The 22,521-nt window shown below is 43.4% G+C and overlaps 1 protein-coding gene across 2 annotated transcripts in view; it reads right to left on the reverse strand.

Annotated features, from left to right (window-relative positions):
- Positions 1–12,428, reverse strand: part of GLRA1 (glycine receptor alpha 1) — an 81,169-nt gene extending 68,741 nt beyond the window's left edge. For both annotated transcript variants that reach the window (XM_032395271.1, XM_032395272.1), the window contains exon 1: positions 12,182–12,428. In XM_032395271.1, the coding sequence (XP_032251162.1) occupies positions 12,182–12,237 (56 nt within the window). In that variant the 5' untranslated portion in view covers positions 12,238–12,428. The remainder of the gene's footprint in view (positions 1–12,181) is intronic.
- Positions 12,429–22,521: the final 10,093 nt, after the last annotated feature.

Genomic DNA, 22,521 nt, shown 5'->3' on the forward strand with positions numbered 1-22,521 from the left:
GGGGAGGAAAATCCTGTTCTCATCTCCAGGATGTTCAATTTTGAGGCAGCATGGGGGTTACACCTTTTATTGAAACTTGTCACCCTTTTTTCTAGGAAGCGTAGCTTTTTATATTCCAAGGCATATTCAACAAAGTCCTCCAAGCCCCTTCTCTCTGGATATGATGCAGTCTTTTCTTGGCTCCTGTCAAGAGTTTTTCTTTTCTGCTAAATGTTTTAGATCACACCAAGAAAATGATCTCTAATGAAGTTCATGCTTTCTGCACAATTAAAAACCATTGTAGGAAGTTTGCCTTGTCCTATGAAAGGGGCCTCTCTGCAGACCTGGGTCATGGTGGGAAGCAGCTTCATCGGTGATGGCTCAGATGTTTTGAAAGGCCCAGAGTTTGCACATGCTCAGCCAGATAGCAAGGATAAAGCTGAGCAACTCACCTCACTGGCTACCGAGCCAGGGCTGAGCCGCCATGTCCAGCTCACTCTCACTGTGACTCATGTCTTGGAGCAAAAAAGGGGTCACAGTGAGACACAGCAGTGCTTTGGGGTTGGCTGGTTGGAAGCCTTCTGGTCCTGGGCTTCTGCAGTGCCAGTAAGAAGATGATGGGGGAGCAGGCATGCGGGGACCAAGTAATTCAACTCAAAGGCACTGAATACCTAATATACATGAGCCACAGGGTCGATGCTATGTATGAGGAAGAAGTAGAACAAGTTGAAAACTCTGGGAAGCACCAGGGGTGCTTCTGTCTTCTTGTTGGGTGTCTCTATCTTCTTGTTGCCCTTCCCCATGTCCCTCAAAATACATTAAGTTCCTGGCCTTGGAAGGGCTTACAGTCCAGTAGGGAAGCTAGAAGGGCACCCAAATGCACGTAAGGCCACTGTGAGTGACCTGAGTGCTGAGGGGCATGCCTACATCTCCAAGGGGACTCAGGAAGGAGAGTCTACGGCCAGTTGGGGGATGGTGGCGGTCCAGGGGCTGCCTCGCAGAGGTAGTGAGGCCAGAGCTGGACCTTGAGGCATGGATAGGATCTCAGAGAAGTGAAGAAGAAATTGGCATTCATTAAGGGCTTATGCTCTGTGCAGAAAAAGTGCATGAAAGGTAACTTCATTGATCTATTGGCGAAGCTCTTATCTTCAGTTTTTAAGATGAGTGAACTACCAAGATCATACAGCAAGGAAGTGACCGAGGCAGGATTCAAAGTCAGATGAGCTTGAATCCGGAGCTGGTTGGTGTGCCTTTCAGGGCAGAAATGAGGGGAGGGTTTTTTCTGGATTTACGGAGAGATAGGGACCAGTGTGAGAACAGTACAGGGATGAGAATAAGGGGCATGCTACAGAGACCAGTGAGAAGTTCAGTTTGGGCTGGAATTTTGTTTGTGTGAAGGAAAGGGCTGGACACGGAGGTGGGGGCTTTATGGTGGCAAGTGGAGTTTGTGACAAGTGGAGTTTTGTCCTGCTAAAACCTGGCATGCTTAGCAAAGGGCAGCGTGAATGCAAACAGGAGTGAGATAACTGCATGCACACTGACAGCGTATTGCTGAGTGAAAAAAGGAAGTTGCAGAACATGATGTTTACTATAAGCCCATTTCTGAAAAACAGAAACAGCTCCCTAGTGTAGCACGGCAGTTCAAGGCTCTCTGAAGCCAGACTGCTTGGATTTCAATCCGGCACTGCCATTTCCAAGGTGGGTAACCCGAGGAAAATGATTTAACGTCCTTGTTTCCTCATCTGTAACCTCATCTCTACAGTGGGGTGAAAAATGTTTTATAGGATTGTTCTGAAGCTTACGTAGCTTAATACACAGCTTGTAGAAAGATATCAGGCACATAGTAAGCACTCATGTTTTTGTCATTGTTATTAAAATCGTCTGGAAGGCTGAATATCAAACTGTTAAGTGATTTACCCCAGGTGGTAAGATTTCTATGGATTTTAGTTTGAATCCTATTTTCCTATGTGGTTTAAATATTTTATAGCAAACCTGTAATGCTTATAATGTAAACAAACCAGCAAGTTTATTTCAAGAGTTGATATTAGGAGACTTTGTTTTTATTGTATTTTTTCTTCTATTAGCAGCAGGCCTGCTATGGATACACTTGGAGAAGTCTCTGGTGTCACTCAGAGAGCTATTGAAAACAGGTGTCTGAGACAGCATTGTTCGGGCTTCCCACAGGCCAGGTCTGAAGTGCCGCTCATGATTACAGAGGAGTGCTGGCCCAGTCCTTGCTTCCTGTCCCCATTCTACTCCTGCCACCCTCGTCAGGCCTGGGCATGGTTTCTTGGATTAGAGATGTCCTGAGAAGCCCTTTGGCCGCGCTTTGGGAACAGCCAATCTGGAGTCTGTGGCAAGACCTCCAATGCTGGAGCTTGGGCTGCCTCTCCAACCTCCCTCCCTGGAGAATAAGGGAAACTGAGTATTCTCAGTCTTGTGTGTTTGTGGGTTAGGATGTGAGGCTTTGGTCTGAGGAGTAACGCCTGTCAATTAAAAATTTTTAAGGGCACCTGGATGGTTCAGTCGGTTAAGCATCCGACTCATGATCTCAGGGTCGTGAGATTGAGCCCCTTGCCAGGCTCCGTGCTGAGCGTGGAACCTGCTTAAGATTCTCTCCCTCCCTCTGCCCCTCCCTGCCCCTGCTCACATACACACACTCTCTCTCTAAAAAAACTAAAAAAAAAAAAAAAAATGGGCCACAGATTGTGCTGTTTTTCTTCCTGGCCTCCCAGCCCAGGCAGAAATTGTCTTCCAGAACCCTCGATAGCTCTTTCAATCGAGGGCTTTTGTTCATTAGGCAGGTGGGATGAAGAAGAAAGGTACTGTAGTGACCTGTCTGCCCTTAGAGCCCTGACCACGTCCATCTGTGATGGGGGCAGAAGTCAGTACCATTCCCCTCCTCTGTGAAGGGAGGAGATTGAAAACTCACATCTATTTATAGATGTACGTTAACTTTATGATGATCTAGAACCATCTGAAAGAGATTAGCCCTTGATTATCTAGAGAGGGAAATTAATCTCCTTTCTGCCTCTGTCTTCATCATCCACTTCAGTCCCCTCTCTCCTCTCCCTGGTGCATTCTTGGAGTAACAATATCAGTGCAATGGTTAAAAGAATGTTTTCTGGAGTCAGCCTGGTTTTGAATCCCGACTTTGCATCTTACTAGTTATCTTACCTTGGGCAAATTATATCACCTCTTTATGCCTAAGTTTTATCAGCTGTAAATGGGAATATAATAGTACTTATGTCTAAAGATTTTTGTGGGGTTATGAGATGAGGCACATGATGTTGTTAACACAGGACCTGGCATTCAATAAACGCGCAACAAATAGTAACAACTATTATTAGTGCATTGTTGCGGCCCAGGTTGAGAGGGAGCATCATGAGGGAGGAAGAAGGGAAGATTCGGGAAGAAAGGAACGTTAGCCCGCAGCATCTATTAGCATAAAAGACGCACATACTCTGTGCCCCAGCAGTTCCATTTCTTGTTCTTGTTATCTGCCTGGGAAAACGTCACATGTGTTCACAAAGACGTAGGTACACTGTGATTATTGCAGCACTGATGGCAGTGGAAAATTGAGAACAAAGTATAAATGCCCATCAGTCGCGGGATGGCTGGAAAACAAGGGGATATACGTAACATCAAATGCTCTGCAGTAGTTGAAAGAATGAGGTGGAACTGCGTGCCTCAACAGGTGAAGCTTCCCAAGACATGGTAAGACGTGCACAAAACAAACTGCAGAATGATACAGGCAATATGATTCCTCAAGATGATAGTATATGTATCCTTCAATAGTTATGCATTGTGTGTATGCATTCTTACACACACACACACACATACGTAGATGAATAAAAATTATCAAGTACAATACCCCTTAAAGGAACAAAAGCTGGGATGGACCTGGAGATCCTATCAAAGGGGATTTTTAGGCTGAAGTCTAGTATTAGATTTTCTTAAAAAGGAATATATGCATATATTGTACAATTACAAATGATCAAGAACAGAGAAAGAAATACCTATCTGGCTAAGAATCAGAAGAATATGGCTGTCAAACTGAAGGCCTGATGGAGAATTCCCAGCTCTTCTCTTGTAGGCTTCTTTCCATCCTCCCACTGCGGCCCACTGGGGGAGGGGGGCTCTTAGCCTGCGGACTGCACCAGCTCACCAGACCTGCAGCTTTCGGAATGTATATATATATATGTGTGTGTGTGTGTGTGTGTGTGTGTGTGTGTCTATATATACATTCTTAGGCAAGTCACTTCCCCAAACCTCAGTTTTCTCACTCTAAAATGGGGATAGTAACCACTGTCTTGTATCTATTTTTTAAGGTGACTGGGAAGCTCCTATGGGATCGTGAGTGTGAAACACTCGATAAGCTGCTGAGTGCTCGTGTAGGAGAGTGCTGCAAGTCCGCCTGGCTGCCACGGTTGCTGCGGCTGTGCCGCATTCCTCCCGAGCTGGGCAGTGTTGCAGAACTGAGCACACGGCCATCAACCTGCAGCTCTCCAAGGCCGAAGACCATAGCGGTTACTTTATTTGATGTCTAAGATAATAATATGCTTTGCAGAGGATAATAGGTCGAAGGGGGTAGAGAAGAAGGAAGGACGTGGTCCCAAGGTCAGACAGATGGTAGCAGGGGGCAAGACTGAACATCTGGGAGTCCTAAACGGTACACTAGTTATGTGGGGCTGATAGTGTGATGTGCACAGGGAGACTGATCAGTGAGATCATCCTTGGAGCGAGAAACCACAGATTTCCTCCTTCTGATCACCTTGATCTACCTCCTCCATCAGTCCCGACAGACTCTCACTGCTGTGTCCTCGGGCCCCCCAGGGCTGGGATTCACAGCCCATTCCTCAGGTGCCCCTTCTCCTTATCCAGCATCGCATGGTCGGAGTACCCAGGTACAGTAGGACTCCAGGGCCCAGACCACCAGTTTGGGAATGGGGATAGCTCTCTGAGGTGTGTGTCTGTGTTTATGAGCCAAAGGAGGAAAGTGCAGAGGCAGAGCCCTTAGAGATGACATGCAGGGGAATCAGTTTAGGGGCTGAATAGAATTGTGCAGGACTTGGGGAGCTCCACCATTCACTCTATAACCTTAGGGAAGTCATTTGTCCTCTCCTCATCTGCAAAATCAAAGGGTTGATCTATGTCAGGGGTCCCCAGCCAGAATCATTTAGAGCCCTACTCCTCAAACCTTGGGTGCATGGAAGCATCAGCATCACCTGGGGGCTGTTAGAAATGCAGCCTCTCTGGCCCCACCCCTGACCTCCTGAGTCTGAATCAGCATCTCAGTGAGATTCTCAAGTGATTCACACACACACTGAAGTTTGAAAAGCACTGATTTAGAGACACTTGTTAACATTACAAGTTTCTGGGTCCCCCTCCTGAGAGATTGTGATTCAGTAATCTAGTATGGAGGGGGGAAACTATATGTTTGACCAGCCCCTTACAGCTAGATTTGAGAGCTGCTGAATTATAGACCTGCCTTAAGTCTCCATGATTCTGTTGGCACTTAAAATACTCTGAAGGAACGTGTGACTCTGGGGGTGAATGGGTGGGAAATCAAGGAGGACCTTGCCGGGAAGGGAGCAGAGGCTTATACTCTAGGTGCCTCTGGGTTGCCCCGTATGCGAGGCAAGAGCAAACGCTGCCCATTTCATGGCTGGGATTAATGACTGTCAGCAGCTCCCTGTTAAGACGGTAAACTCATTTAGCAACGGACACCAAGAAACAGCCGGATCCAAAGGCAGAGAGTGGTAATCTAATTGCACTGAATTAGCCTCAGGAGACTCGGACAATATCAACTTCAGAAAGCCACAAAGGGATCCTTTATAAGGCGTTTCAAAAGCTTTGGGGCCTCGGCACCCCTCATCAGGGCTCGCATTACAAAGCAGAGGCACTGCGGATAAGCCCCTCTTCTCAGCATCTCCGGGCATTGTTCCCTTCCAGTGTGCTTTCTGCATGAATTTGCTGGCTGGCCCTGTGGTGTTTTCAGTTGTGTGTTAGGCTTAACGGGGCTGGTTCAGGAGGGACAGCTGGCGTTCAGGGCTGAGAGGCCTTCAGCCATACCGGCCACCGGTCCTGTGAACGCTGTCCGTGCCCATGGACTTGTCTGGAGACCAGTGCACTTTCTAGTGGTCTTTCTGGCTCTGACATTTTCTTATTCTGAGGTCCTTCTCATTTCTTAAAACCAGCCTCTTACATAACCAGGTGATTTCCTTTTAATAATCCTTTGTTGCATCGTGTGTGTGCGTGCGCATGCTCGTGTTCATTGCCCAATTTATTCATCACCAATCCATTTTAAAGAATGAAAAGGGATGGGTGAAAGTGTGTTTATGGCATGGCCCAGAGAGCTTACAAAGATTGGAATGGTAATTTGGGGGTCAGGAAAGGAGAGAATAGAAGTATTGTGAAGATTTGTCTCTGACCTGCATTCATTTACTTTAATGCAGTAAATTATAAATCTCATTCCACAAAAGCAGCTTGAATTTCTTCTACATCCTTCCTGGGAGGTGGATTTCTCTGATTTCATACCTCCAGTGACAGGGACCCTTACTACCACCGAGGCAGCCCATTGCACCACTTGACAGATCTGCCAGAAACTTCCAAATTACATTGAACTAGAATTTGTGTGTGTACATTAAAATAATTATCCATCAATTTGCTCCAATTCTTCTCTTGGAGCTGTATAGAATAAATCAAATTTAATGTTTCCCAAATGGGGTCCCTGGATATCTAGGGGGTTCATGAAATAGTAATGAGGATTCAGAATCCATTTTAAACATTTCAGAGACTCTAACAAATTGCATATTTACTTCTGACAAAGCTCTATGGACTCACTAAAAAGCATCACGTGTCTTTACTTTTGTTTTAGGTCAACTCAGTGTGGCGATATCGCTTATCCCATAATGTTCAGTATTTCTGGCAGTTATGTATGCCTTTGATTGATAAAGATGGGGAGAATAAGTTAATGATGAATAGGATTTGGCAAACAGATTTTTACAAACATAGCTTTTATGGGGGGAGGAAAAAACCCAAACGGAATCCCTGGTGAAAGTATAGAAATTTTTGGTCTCTTTCTCATGCCACTCCTCAGCTCTGTGGGGATAGTAATCAAGCACCATGTTTTCTCATCATCCAAAGCGCTTCCTGGGGAAACGGACATATTTATGTGACTTGTCAATAATCTAGGTATCACTATCTAGGGTGGGATAACCCTCCACAGTGAAGTTGCTTAATGAGGTCCTCAGTTCTTTCAGACTTTTGAGCCCAAATATAATGCAACATTGCTATTTCTTATAACAATTGAAATACGCAGCAATATTTATAACCAAAACTATTCTATCATGGAGGAGATTGGAAGAAGATAATCCTTAACTGGCACAGTTGAAAATGATTTTAGAGAGAGTGATTTGTTGATTCCCTTCATTTTACAGCTGGGGAAACTGAGGGCCAGAAAGGTCACGGAACCCTCTCAAGGTCATGGCACTAGCTAAATTCTGGATCCCAGGTCTCCTGCCCTTTGGGCCAAGGCCGCTTTGCCTAAAGCAGCAGAAAACCTGCAGAATAGCGTCAAGATGGCCAGGCGGGAGACAGTGCCATCCATTTGAAACATCATTCTGGCTTCTGCCAGCTGATGAAGGAAATAAAGTTAATGACGCCCACATAAATGTGATGCTGTCGCAAGACGTGTGCATGGGCTGTCTGAAGAGGAGCTCTGTGGGCCCCCTGATGAAGGAAAAACGTTTTCATGTAGCTTTAAAGGGAGCAGTGTCTCCCCTTTCTGCAAGGACAGGGACTCTGGCATTTGTTACCTCTGTCCCCTCCGCAGAGTGCCCGGTTGTGGACCGGACGCTTCCATACATGATAAATACATGCCTGGTGAAGAAAGGAAGGCAGCGTTGGCATTGAAACAAATTCATTTTGAGCCTTTGTGGGTATGGGCCTGTCTTTTATAAAGACCTTATCCCAGGTGGGAGGGAACTTAGAGGTGTTGGAATCAGTCATTTGAGTTGATTGGTGAGCAAATTGAGTCCCCATGACGCAGAGACTTGTCAAAGCCATGCTGCAGGACAGGGGCAGAGCTGACTTTAGAACGGGGGTTTTTCAAATCACAGCCCACTGCTCCCTCCACTGTGCCACATGTTTGCAACCTCTTTCATAACAAGTTGGTCTCAAGAATAAATTTCCTAAATATCCCCTGAGAGGTCATCGCCAGTTTTGTGAATATGCAGAAGTTATGTGCCGATTCATAACTCTATTTACCAGCCTAGGGTCCTCGTCTAAGCTGTACTTCGGGAATAAAAGACGTGATGCTTTCTTTTCTCTTACTCAAGGTTCCTAAGCTCCCCGAAGAGGGTAGACTGACATTTTGATTGGCCCTGGTGCAAACTTGCCCAAGAAACTTCTTTCCTTAGGAAAAGAATCCTTGGTCCATTTCAGAAGCTCTTAGATACTTTCTGCATGCCCAAAATGCAGCGGGTAAGATTTGAGGGAAAATACAGCTGTGCTACCAGGAGGAAAAGATTGAGGTGGGCATCTGCCCCTCTTGGCCAGCTTGGAGACTCAGAAGCCAGAGGGGCCACCTCAAAGGAAAATTCATTCACCTGGTTTTCCAGGATGATATGAAACAATCTATTTGCCATGTTTCTTTTGACCCAAGTGTGCATAGAAACATCTTTCCTTCAAGGTTTTAGTGACCTTTCTTTGTAAATGAGTGCCATATTTAGCACAAAACCCTGTGCAAGGAAGCATCTACTGGGATGGCAGGTAGAAGTGGCACATAAAGAGAAGCTGATCATCTTCTGGGAAAGCCAGCCATGGATTAGGTTTGGTTTATCTCCTCTACCTTTATTCCCTTTGCATGCATGGGCTAGGTCCCTTTTTGCTTCATTGGGGTGCTTTGTGTGTTTCTTAAGGAGCATTTTCTCAAGGAAACTAGACTTTTTTCTTCATTAAAAAAATTAGTACATCAAAACAGCAGATTAAATATTTGGTCATTCTGTACTGGTGGTTCTCAACTGCAGATAATTTTTGCACCCCAACCCCCACCGCAGGATTTTTGGCAAGGTCTGGAGACCTTTTTGATTGTCATGACTGGGGGGGGGGTGCCACTGGGGCCACGGCACTGCTAAACATCTTATAATGCACAGGACAGCCCTCCTCATAAAGATTATCCGGTTCAAAATGTCAATAGTGCCAAGACTGAGAAACATGTTTTATGCTATGAGTCTATTTGAATTACTCAGAAGATAAAAAAATTTTGGGGTCTTCCTGGGGCCCTTCTAGCCATAAGGCACTGTAAAGGCTCTGGGAATCAAAGCAAGTTCCCTTTGGCTTGAAAAGGAGGTTTGAAAGGAATGTGCTTCTACCATAAAAAAGCCATATCTTTGCCTATTATTTTTGACCAGTCTGGATATAAAGCCCCATCTCCAACTGAAAATAGAGACAAAATTTAGGTTATTGAAACCTAGAATGTCACTCATGGAATTTTAGAACCATAGGCTTTTAAAATACTAGAGCAAGAACTTCAGCCAAATCACCTCATTTTACTTATGGGGTCACAGTTGATGAGCACTGCAATGCTGTGTGCCTCCCAGTGCCCTATGTGTCTCTCCCCTCAGCTCTGTCTAAGGCCTCGATTTGTTCTCTGTGTTGGCACCATCTGAGATTTCTGGCTCACTTTGATTGTTGTTTTGTGTTACCGTCATTATTGCCAATTTGCTGGTTATGTACTGATGCAGCGGTACTTCTGTTATTGATGGCCTTTCCTTTTCTGGCCCCCAGATTTCCCCAACAAGGTGATCAGCTGGCATCATTTAATCTAAGGAGTACCTGGGTGCCTGAGATGATTGGACTGGCTTATTCCAACATGGGTGCCTGTCCCTTGGGGGAGAAAGGGTTATTCACAAGGAACCTGCTAGGGAGCTGCCCATCTCCATTTACCCCCACATACAATTCTATTGAGCCCCCAGATTTTAATGCTTCTGCATTTTCACCTAAAATTTCAAAAATGAGAAGAGTTAGAAATGAAACTGCCAATTACACAAAGACAATTCTTTCCCTCCTTTTGACCTTTTTTTCTCCATCTCTCTGAAAAATTCCTGAGGGTATTTCCCTAGTGCAGTTCCTAGTTTTATTATTTTATGTTTCAGAACATTTCTGAAACAACATTTACTCCTCAGATGATGTAGCCATTCCTGTATTTTGAAAGTGCAATAGTACCAATCCCTTCCCAGCTCTCCAAAGTCATGACTCTTCTTCCCTATAAACACAGAATCCCATATACATTGTAGCTCAGATATGCCTTGACACACGTAGGGGAAGGAGATGTAGAGTGAGCCTTTCTGATGGGCCACCACCAGTTTATTAAAGAATTAACACGGTGGATTCATAGTGTTATCAAAATGATTACAATGCAAACCTTTTAGACTGTGTCTCCCTTTTGTGAAAGACAAGGTCGGGGAGAAGAAAATCAAGCATAGTGTTCATCAAGAAAAAAGGAATCGGGTGTGTGTATGGGAGGTGATGTGCTTGGTCCTATTAATTTGCTCTTTAATCTTTCTGGTTCAGTTCTGCCTCGGTAAGCCAAACAGAGAATCAATTTGCATACAAATGTTACCAAGTACCCCATCTCCAAGCATTTTACAGTTCTGTATGTATGTAGGGGAGAAAGGATTTGATATTGTTGAGAGGATACTTCCTGCCCTTTCCCCCATAAAGTAGCTACATTTCACTACAATTCACAAGGCCCTGGATTGTTGCACTTTTTTCATTCTATCTGACTCCCTGACTCTTTGCATTCTGAGCTGTGGGCAGGACTATGGCCTATCAAAGAATTATTTGAGCTGGACATTAGAAGCTTTAGCATTGGGTATCGCAGGGAAGGAGGGGGTCTTTTCTTCATCTCAAGAGAAAGACATGAAGAGTGGTTGACATATAGATCCTTACAGTCTGGGGTCTGGGGGAGGTGTCATTCATTTAATAAACCAATCGACAGGTTAGTCAAACCAACAATTCATATGCAGAATTCTCTACAATGTTAAAAGGAAAACCAAGAATTAGTTGCTGGTTTATGATGGAGAGAATATTTGGTGGTTACTTATTTTTAAAAATAACCTAGAGTGGGTTTTTCAAATGACTGTTAATACCATGCCGTGGTAAAACATGAGAGGCAGGTATCTAAAATGAGAAAGATTAATGATCCCTGCGGGTCATGGAAGAAGAAAAATTTTTTTCAATTCATATAAATGGAATTTATCATAACCATCTCTGACAATGGCTGATTCACCCACTTACAAAGGACTATCTATTCCAATGCTTCCCGAAGAGGTGATTTTTCACTTTTCACTTGTACTAACATAGAATGCTAAGCCTGTAGGCAGAAAATTTTAACCTGGGAGATAACGGGTGAGGGAACTCAGCTACAGACTGAGGGACAGACATAAATTAAACAAAACAAACAAGAATTGTCCATCAGTTCAGGATCTGCAGCTAACAAAGTAGAGTTTGAAAAGGTGCGTGGGTGAGAGGAGGAAGTCAAAGTTTCAAAAGGGAATGTTTCCCAGGATCTGTTCCTAAGTAGATTCACTCTGCACCCAAGTTCAGGGCTTTACAACCTGAGGTCATAACACTATTGTTTCCAAGCACTAAGCCTCAGCAATCCCTCCCACCCCCCACCCCCCCGCAGAAAAAGAAAACAACAAAAAAGGAGAGAAAAATAAAATGTTCTGTGTCCAGCAAGTTCGAGTGCAACCTTCCCCGTCACCGCTAGTTGTCACTTGGCTCCCAGACGGGAGAGCTGAGGTTTTCGGCACTGCGGTTAGAGAGAATGCAGTCCTAATTAAACTGAGTAACTCCTAAAGCTTCCCCTTAAAGTCCTCAGCCCAGTGAGAGCCAATATGCAGAGGGGCTGGGGGCCAGTGATAGGGCAGGGGTATAGCAGGTGGAAGGACAAACAAATCACAAAAAACAGGCAAACAGCTGCCAGAGCAGCGACTGTCTCAGACCTCCACGCACAAGCCAGACACCCTGCGGGCGGGGTGGGGTGGGGGAGCGGGGGATGGAAAGACCCGATTGCAGCGGTATACAACAGCCCCCTCCCCCCAAATGGGGGGGGGATCACGGACAGAGTCAGCCTCAGTGCTCCTTTCCCCCATTTCCATTACAGCGATGTGGTCAGTAGAAAATTGCATACCTGAAGAATACAATGGTCTCCCAAAGGTAGAGTCGAAGAGTATTGAAGCTGTACATTTTTCAGGTCCTTGTGCTTTGTAGTCCACGAGTTATGGGGGCAAAAATGTTTCAAATCGGCACTTACAAAACCAGCGAGCGCTATTGAAAAAATAATCCAGATGCTAAGAGGAGGTGGAGAACCGGGGCGCGGAGGAAGAGCCCCAGGGGAAATTGGAACGAGGGGTCTGTAGGTACCACGGACAGAGGCAGCCGCGAAGCGTTTCAGCACCACGGAGAGCGTCCAGCCCTGCTTTTCAGGAGCGCGAAGAGTATTGCTGTTTGTTAAACTCCAGCTTGTCTGTTGGCTCCCTGCGGCGCTGGGGAGGCACGTTTGGGGGTGGGTATATTTTCTTTTTTACCCCTGTTTTTCTGTTTAAACGGCCAGCTCCATGCAAGGAAAAAAAAATCTTCTGTGGCGATCAGAGCGCTGGCCTCGGACCGTTAGGTTGGGCGAGCATTTGGGTAGAGAGAGCTGGGCTTTGTGCCCCTGGGCTGGCCTGAGGGGGTTAGGGGCGAGGGGAAGCGATTGACGGTGCTGCCTTCAGTTAAATCCCGGAGAATGTGCCAGGCTGGCGCATCGCGACCGAGTCCCGGAATCTCGTTCCCCTGCCTGCGTGCTGGTCTGCTGTCGCCTTGCGATCCCTGTTCTCTGGTCCCCGCCGAATAAGTTATGATCGTTGCAGGAAAGGTGTCCCATTGCTTGGGGCTGCAGGCGTGAGAGAGCTCAGGGCAAGTTTCAGGGGCTGCCGGGGTCCATGGCGACCCCGCGGGGCTCAGTAGCCCAAGGCTTCAGATGCATCTCGATTTTCTGAGCTCGCCCATCTTCCTTTGGCCAGGACTCCTTCAGATCTTCAGACTTTCTTACTGCATTAATTTAACAAACTGGCGGCATGGGGGTTGGAGGGGGGGGGGCTGGCGAAGGCCGATGGGAGGGGGTGGAGAGGAAAAAAGGGGGGAAAAACTCCTTAGTATCTTCAAACCCTCCCACTCGAGGTGCTCATTGGCCCGCGGCTGCGAAAACCAGATCTTTTCTCAGTGTTTGGCCAATCGCGTATTAGACTCTGGGTTGAGCTTAACGCTTAAAGTGCTGGACGAGAGCCGCGTCTCTCCTCTCCTTTGCAAGCGGGCGGTGGGGTGGGGGAGATTATGGAGTTAATCTCTCGAGGTCTCCCAAAATATTGCCACGATATTTAAAGAATGTAGTTGTATGTGAGTAAAACAAACACCACGGGCCCCAGTTCGAACCTGCTTCTGGGCTCAGTTCATCATCTTAAAAGGGAAGAATTGAACCAGATCCCTGAGTTTCTTTAGAGCTCTGAAGTTATAATATTTGGTACAGAAGTAAAGGAGAGGTTTCAAGAAGTCTGGTCCTAAAAGCCCCCGCCTCTTCCCCTGGGCCACTGCAACAGGAAGATGCAGGAGAAATTCCTTGACCACTGTCCAGGGTCAAGAGGGAGCAATCCTGGCCTCACTGCTGGCACCCTTGGGGGAGAAGGAAGGAACGAAGATATGGAAGATATGCCCTCTTCCAACTGGACAGGAGACAGTTTTATTTACACGTCACAAGCTGGGGCAACAGAGCCTTAGAGATGTGTCTTGTTTCCAAATAACGATTGAGCCAAGCTGTACACACAGTTATCTAGTACTTAACCACTCCTATCCATGCCCCCCCTCCCCGGGTTTCCCACCTTAGTTGAGTCTCGGAAACCAGCTATACATTTCACTCTAGAGCCCAGCTGGGGAGGTGGAGTTAATCAGATTTTCTCCAAGCTACCAGACTTTAGTGGATTAATAGCCTCTGCAGGATTTTCTGGCTTATTTGAACTGGCTGGGACTCTGGGGTCTCCCCTCCCAGCCTATTGAGTGGGGACAACCCTTCCCTCTTTCTCAGCAGTGTTAGGAACTCCTTCTTTTGAGGTTTTGGAGGTTGGTTCTCCCTAGAACAGCTCAGCTGTCTCCAAGCCCAGGCTTTCTCCCAAAGAAATCTGGAAAGCTTTGTTCACCAGTCTCCTACCAGCAGGGATCCCCACCTCCAACCTCCACGCCACTGTTATGACACACCCCACATTACTCTTTTATATTGACTTCCACACACAGTGATGCGCTGCTTAGTATTTCCATGAGTTTCTGAGTAGTGGCTGAAAAGGAAATTTTGCTTTGAAGGTGGTTATTCATATGAGTCTTATATACATTTATGTTATCTATCTATTTATCTATCTATATCTATTGCTAACCTTTATTAGCATGCCTTTTATCTATCAGGTACTAGTGTGCACTTCACATAATCTCATTTACTTCCCATGGTAATACTTTGAGGTAAATATTATCTTTGTGAATGTGTTTCTGTATATGTGTGTGTACATTTGTGAGTAGCTTGGGCAAGACAAACATGTATATTTCTGTATATATGAATTGATTTGTGATTTGGTATCCACCTGTCCATCCAGGTATTCTGAAGCAAATGGGCAGTACACATGTGTATTTGTACATTTGTGCTTGTAAATGGGTCTCTATCCACATGGACATATATGTATGCATCTACTTGTGTCATTGTTGTGCCCCTGAAGATTCTAAAACAAACTGTGATGTCACAACTTTGTCCTTGTTCCTTACCTGGCTAGGAAGCAAGTGAATGCAGTGTGTAGAAGTTATGTTTTCTTTTCCTTCAAGGGACGCTGTGTGTGTGTGTGTGTGTGTGTGTGTATGTTGTTGTTGTTGTTGTTGCTATTGTTGCTGATGTGGGTGTGACTGGCTCCAGGGCTTTGGGCTGTGCAGGAGAGGAAAATATTTACTACCTGGGGCTCCCTGTTTTCTAGTAGGCTTCTGTCTACGCTGAGGCTGCTACTTTTATTTAATCAGCGTGCATGAAGTCAGAGTGTGCCAAGCATTGGGGATCCGCCAATATGTAGGATGAACAGTACTTTGAACCTCCGGACATGAAATCACTTTAGAGGTTCAGTGGGAAAAGTTCCTCATTGTTGTGAATCTACACTTTTTACCCCAAATCTCATGTATTTCTTATGCCTATAAGCAGTATACTTGGATCTTTCTGTCTTGTGTAGGTCACTATTGAAATACCTGCAGGCTTGGAGGTCAGAGATTTATGTTCTTATTTTATCTCTGCCTCAAAAAGGCTGGATGATGTTGGATAAACGACCGAATCTCTTTGGGCCTAAGTCGTACAGGGAGAGTAGCATCCATTCTTCTCATCACAAGAAGTTGCATGGAAGATATGGCATTCCAGTCTAATCTTATTGTGACTACCATGCTTTGAAATAGAAATCTCAATGGAATGGAATGGATTGGCTCCAGCAGATGGTTCATTTTGTAATGGTAAGTATTCTGTGTAGCCTAATTCCAATACTTGGGGTGGCCCCTTATAGGTAGCCAGATTTGAGCTCTTCTAAGTATGAGTACATTTTGACCTACACCAAGACTTATTTTATTCCTAGAGGCGATTCATGCTTTAATTTCATTCATTCATTCATTTATTCATTCAACATTTACTCTGTGTCACTATTCTGGGCACTAGGGATATAGCAGGGAACAAAACAGGTAAAGATCCCTATTCTAATGGAGTGTATCTTCCAGGGGAGGGGAGAGCAGATAAAAAAGTAAATTATGATGTATTAGGCAATCATATGGTTTATTTATTTATTTATTTATTTATTTTTAAACATAAGGTTTAAAGAGAAAAAATCTGTCTAAGGGCAGAAAATGATATAGCGGTACTATTTAATATAGGGTGGTCAGATCAGGGAGTGTTTTCTGAAAAGAAGACATTTGAACAGAGGATGGAAAGAAGTGAGGGAATGAACCATGTGAACCTCAGGGAGGGGAAGAAGAGCTTTCCAGGTGGTGGGAGAGCAAACATAAAGACCCTGAGAGGAGAGTATGCTTGGAGTATGCAGGAAACAGCAAGGAGGCCAGCAAGCCTGAGTGGAATGAGTGAAGGTGAGTGTACCAGCAGAGGAGGTCAGAGAGTGCTTGGGGGCGAGGCCGTGTACTGCCTCCAGGGCACAGTAAGGACTTGGGGTTTTATTTTGAGTGAAACCCTTTTGGAGGGTTTTGAGTAACAAGATCTGACTTAACATTTTAACAAGATTAGTCTGGCTACTGTGTTTAGAGTAACATGTGTAGGGATGGGAGGGGAAAATGAAAACAGGGAGACTAGTTAGAAGCTACTGAAAAAAGTCCATGTGAGACATTCTTAGAGACTGTTATGGTTCAACACTTTTATTTACAGAAGAGGAGAACGATATCCAGAGAGGTTAACTGACTTACCCCTTAGACTAGTAGTAGAGTTGGGATGAGAATGCAGGTACGTAATTACAGCTAACGGGTCTTTCCACTGTTTTTTGCTCCAGCTGAAATGAAGGGCATGGAGAGAGAAAGTAAAGGAAATCTACAGAGGAAGGGACTTCACCTGGCTTGTTACTGATCTATGTCTATCAGCGGGCATGGTGCCCGGCACATAGGAAGAGCTCCGTAAATATTTCTTGCAAGGATGAATGACTGAATAAATGAAGGAAGAACAAAAAGATCCCAGCAGAGGGCCTGAAGAGAGAAAGAGGAAGGAATAGTGTTAATCAGGTGAGAGTATGCAGGCCTGAACCTGCTAATGTAATTAACACAATGCCAAGCCTCTGACCATAATGCCATTCACAGAGAGTGCTGGATGTTTCAATACTGCTTTGACAGGCTTCAGTGATACTTTGTAAAGAGAGATGGATATTCGGAGCAACTGAGCAGCTTGCCTAATTGTGCTGAAGTATTTTGATGAATATGGGTCTTCAAATGGTACTGTGGAAGAGCCTTTCCTCCAAGGAGTGGGAGGCTTACTGCCAGCCTTCCCTAACCCGATTTAGAGAATGAACTTGCTACCTTTTCTTTTTTTTTTTAATTGCAAAGCAATAGTATGCCTTCTGTGCTTTAAAGAAGGGACCTCAGAACTACTTGGGAAATCTCAGTGGCACTAGGAGAATTTTTAGTCATGAGCAGTGGATGCTTAAAATATTGAGGGACCTTTCCTCCCATTTTTCTAATTAGTCACCAAGAAGCCTGGAAATTGGAATGACTGGCTTAAGGTGTCCCTACAAAGCTGAGTCTAGAACTTAGGACTCCTGTCTCTCAAGTCCTGGCTCCCAACACCTTCATTTGGAGACCTAAAATAAAAGAAGAGGAGGTAGGATCAGTGAAGAAGAAATGCCTCATATCAAGACTGATCAGCCCCTGGCTTTCTGCCCAGAGACTCTCCCAATTTAGTTTTGCAGCCAAGTCTCTACTTGTGCGCTGGACTCCAGCGGCTTGACACCCATGTGAGACTCCATGATCCCCTTGCGCTGCTTTCCCGTCTTTCCATCACACCACCTCGGTCTGTTTTTTCCTACTTTCTTCTTAGCCTGTCCTTAACTCTTATTTCATGTTTATTTAGTCAGTTCCTCTTATTGGGTCTCTCACTGCCTCCACAAGGAGTTTTGGCGTGAAGAAGGTTTGGCAGAGGATGTGTTTTTTTTTTTTTTTTTCTTTCTCTTCTGAGTTTTCAGTCAGTGGTTCATTCGTTTAAAAAGTACATATATTTTGAACACCAGCTGGGTGTCTGACACTGTGCTGAGGCTTTACGTCTCTAATAAAAGAGTTGTTCATTTTGTTTTTAACAAATGTTTATTAACTACCTTCTCTGTGCTAGGAACCACGGCAAATGGGTCATAATCAGTGTTGGTTGAAGGAAGGAGGTGATGCAAAGAGATTCTTGTATTGTGTATTTAAAAACCATTTAAAATGGAAATACACATATATAAAGTGAGTAAGTTTTGTTAAGTTACTTACAAAATGGATGCTATCTATATCATGACACAGAACATGGCCAGCACTCTAGAAGCCTGCCTCATATCCCCTCCCAGTCATTATATGCCAAAGATACCAACAATTCTAATTTCTATTACTTCCATTTTGCTTGGTTTTTGACAAAATGATAGTCTTTGTTCGTGAGAGGGATTAGCCTAGAACTTAAAAATGTCTTTTTCAGGTTTTGGTATAAAGATTGTGGTGGCCTTATCAATTGTTTTCTCATTTCTATTCTTTAGAAACATCTATTTAAGATTGGTGTTATTTCTTTTTTTAAATGTTTGGAAATGTTCATTGGTGAAGCCATTTGGGCCTGGAGGTTTCTTAGAGGAAAGTTTTTATTTACAGATTCAATTTATTTAATAGATATAGGACTGTTAAGATTGTAGATTTCTTCTTGTGGTGGGTTTAGTAAGTTGTATTTTTCTAGGCATTTGTCCATTTAATATAAATTTTCACATTTATTTGCATAAAATTGCCATAATTCTCTTACTTTGTTAGTCTATAGAATCTGTAGTGATGTCTTCTTTTCTATTTGTCATAGGATAATTTGTGCTTTCTTTTCTCCTGATTATTCTTTCTAGGGGATCAGCCATTTTATTGGTCACTTCAAATTACCAGCTTTAAAATTTTTTCTATATTATAAATTTGTTTTCTATCCTTTCTTTCCTTTTTTTCCCTCTCAACTTATGCATTTTTTGCTTGTTTAATTTTTTTTTCTGGCTTCTTGAAATGGATGCTTAGATAATTGATTTTTAACTTTTCTTATTTTCTAATATACATTTAAGACTTTGTCTTTTCTCCTGAGCTTTACTTGAGATGCATCTCACAAGTTATGTTTTCAATATTATTCAGTTCAAAATATTTTCTAGTATCCTCTCTGCTTTAGATTTTGATTCTTAGAGGTATTTGGAAGTATACTGTTGATTATGTCATTCCATTCTTTTCTGCCCGATATAATATCTTTGAAAAGTCAGCTATATGCCTTATTTTTGATCCTTTAAAGATAGTGCATCTTGGACGCCTGGGTGGCTCAGTTGGTTGGGCGACTGCCTTCGGCTCAGGTCATGATCCTGGAGTCCCGGGATCGAGTCCCACATCGGGCTCCCTGCTCAGCAGGGAGTCTGCTTCTCTCTCTGATCCTCCCCCCTCTCATGCTCTCTCTCTCTATCTCATTCTCTCTCTCAAATAAATAAATAAAATCTTTAAAAAAAAAAAAAAGATAGTGCATCTTTGTTTTCTGGTGGTTTTACATATTTTACTGACTTTGGTTTTATCAGTTTTATATCATGTGCCTATGTTTGTTTGCTTTTTTCCAAGGAGTCAAACACTATTTTAATTAATTAATTATTTTGTGTGTGTATGTGTGTATATATATTTTTTACTGAGTATAGTTGACACAAAATATTACATCAGTTTCAAGTGTACGACTTAGTGATTCAACAAGTCTATATGTTATGCTGTGCTCACAAGTGTAGCTCCCATCTGTCACCATACAACACTGTTACAGTACCATTTACTGTATTTACAATGCTGTGCCTTTCATACCCGTCAAACACTATTTTAGAACTGCACAGGAAAGATTGAATAAAGTTTTATGCTGAACTTTCCTGATAGACATTTTCTCATGGGGCTCTATGTAATGGATTATATCAGTCCCATTAGCCACATTTATACCATTCACAAAGGATGTACAAATTGTGTCATTTGGTTGAAGAGTCAAGTTTGAAAATAATGATCTTTCTATTCTTTCTGCTTTTAGAACAATTCTCAAAACACATTTATTATGCTCCCAGTCCATAATTGTTCATTTAAGTGCTTCTTCTAAAAATAACTTAGAGCAAAGGAATCATTTACTTTATAGTTATTAAGAAACAGAACTCATCCATTTTCTCCAGTGTTCCATGGAGGGAAAAACTGGTTCAAGCAAACAGATATAGTAGAAAGTATGTTTTCCATTTTGGCTTCTCTGTTTTAATGACCAGAGAAAATCCTCTGTCATTTCACCTTGTTCCGACAGAGTGGTATCAATATCCTTTTCTTCCTCTGAATCTTGATCTGGCATCCAACACTGGTATTTTACATCCAAAGAATGAATATTTCAAAGGTTGCAGGGTCCCTCCTTCCAACACTGCTGATGGGATTTCCCTTCCTGGAGCACACACTCTGGCCAAACTGATGTGTCCAGGCCCTCTTCCAGGCCCGCTGGGCACCATCCTCTGCCCAGTCCTAGGGATCCCCAGACTGAGCTTCCCACCCCCTGCCCACTGCCGCCTCGACCCCTGGCAGTCCACAGTGGCTGCTGAGGTTCTGTGTTCTTTGTGAATATCCTGCTGAGACTCACAGAGCTCTTTTGAATTTGTGTCTTGGTCTAGTTCATCAATAGTCAGTATTTCTTCATTATTGTTCCTTCATTCTCTCCTCTCCACTAGAATCCCAATTCACACATAGGCTAAGACCTTTTTGTGATGTTTCTATGCCACTTCTGCCTGTTTCTGCATTCTCTATTCTTTTTTCCCCCTTTCTCAGAATCTATCTGGACCTTTTCTACTTTTTTCACTAATCGTCTTTTCTGCTGTGTTTACTCTAGTTTTACATTATATACTGAATTAATTTCAATTGTTTTAATTTTCAGGCTAGCACTTTCACTTCTTTTTTCTTTTTAAAAAATAGATTGCAGCACTCTGGAGAAATTCCCCTTCTTTTCATCTATTTTCTGGAATATAATCATCATAATTATTTTAAAATTCCTGACTGAGAATTCTAGAATCTGGGCTATCTACTGGTATCTCTCTATTGCCTGATATTTTAAAATTGGATTTTGATCATTTGTATCTGTTTACTATCATGCCTGGTATTTTTGCAGTAAATACTTGAAATTATATATGAAAAATTACACTGGCTCTGAATCATGTTATCTTCTAGAAAGGATTACATTTCCTTCAGGCTGGCAGAGTGTGGACAGATCATCTTGATTCAACCATGCATTCAGATGATTTCAAGCTTTGTTTCAGGCTTTGTAAGGAGTGTCTATTTCGTCCCCCTACTTTTTTTTTAAGTGTAACTTTTTTGGGCATAAAATTGGTATGTAACATATAAATTTCAGTGTACAACATTATAATTTGACTTCTGTGTGCACTACAAAGTGATCACCACCAAAAGGCTAGTTACTGCCCATCACCATATGAGGGGTGTCTGTTTCTGATTTGCTTTACTCCTTGGGCATAGCCCATCAGGCTCTCCGCTGAAAGCCAGAACATTCTCCTTCGTGGGTCCTGACAACTCCAGCTCTTGTTTCCACAACTCTATGGGACTGCCAAAATCATTACTTAGTGTTTTCACCTCTTAGCAGCTGCTTTTTCAAAAATAATCTTTTAAAATTTTATTTTGTAACGAAGCCCTCCCTGACCATCCTCCCTGAAATACCACCCCCCATCACTATCATTCATTTTGTTTTATTTTGGAATTTACAGGAAATTTCCCATATACCCTTCACCCAGTTTTCCCTAATGTTAACATCTTACATAATGTGATACATTTGGGAAAAAAATGATACATTTGTCAGACGTTAAGGAAGCGATATTGACATATTACTATTTGCTGAACTATAAGCTTTATTTGGATTTTTCCAGTTTTTTCCTTTTTTGTCCCTTTACTGTTGCAGACCCCAATCCAGGATACCAGGATACCAGGATACCACATTACTCATGATGTCTCTTTAGTCTCCTCTGCATTGTGCCAGATTCTCAGTCTTTCCTTGTTTTTTCATGACCTTAATGGTCTGAAGAGTGCTGGCCAGGTGTTTTATAGAATGCCACTCAATCTGAGTTTGTCTGATTTTTTCTCATGATTAGACTGAGGTTATGAGGTTTTGAAAGAACATCATAGTGGTGAGGTGCCCTCCTTGTCATGTGACCTCAGTGAGTACATGTTATTCCATGACTTATCACTGTTGATGTTGACCTTGGTCATTTCATTTAGGTGGTATCTGGCAGGTTTCTCCACTGCAGAGTTACTGTTTCTCCATTCCCATACTCTGTTCCCTCCCTGTGTCATTAAGTCCCGCTCTCACTCAAGGAGAGCGAAATTAGCTCCACCTCCTGGAGGAGGTTATCAGCTCTGTTTGCTTGGCTACTTAGACTGTCACCACCTACATGCACATCTGGGAATTTGGCAAAGGCACAGATAAGAAATTGCACGTGGGATGTTGGTCTTGCTTCTCTGTGGTTCCTTTTTCTCTAGGGTCTTATCTCTTCAATTTCTGGCTGCCTATAACTATTTTTTTTTTTTTTTTTTTTGGCCTTATACCCCAGTGAAACTGCTAGGCCACTGTTTTCTCTTTCGCCTTTTTGTTCTGCAGTGAGAATCAGAAAATGACCTGAGTAGAGAAAGCACTTTTTCAGCCCCTCGTGTCATGACTGCCTTGGTGGCTCCCACTGCCTTGAAACACTAATT

The sequence above is a fragment of the Phoca vitulina genome, unplaced genomic scaffold (genome assembly GCF_004348235.1).
Source record: "Phoca vitulina isolate PV1807 unplaced genomic scaffold, GSC_HSeal_1.0 scaffold83, whole genome shotgun sequence".
NCBI lineage: Eukaryota > Metazoa > Chordata > Mammalia > Carnivora > Phocidae > Phoca > Phoca vitulina.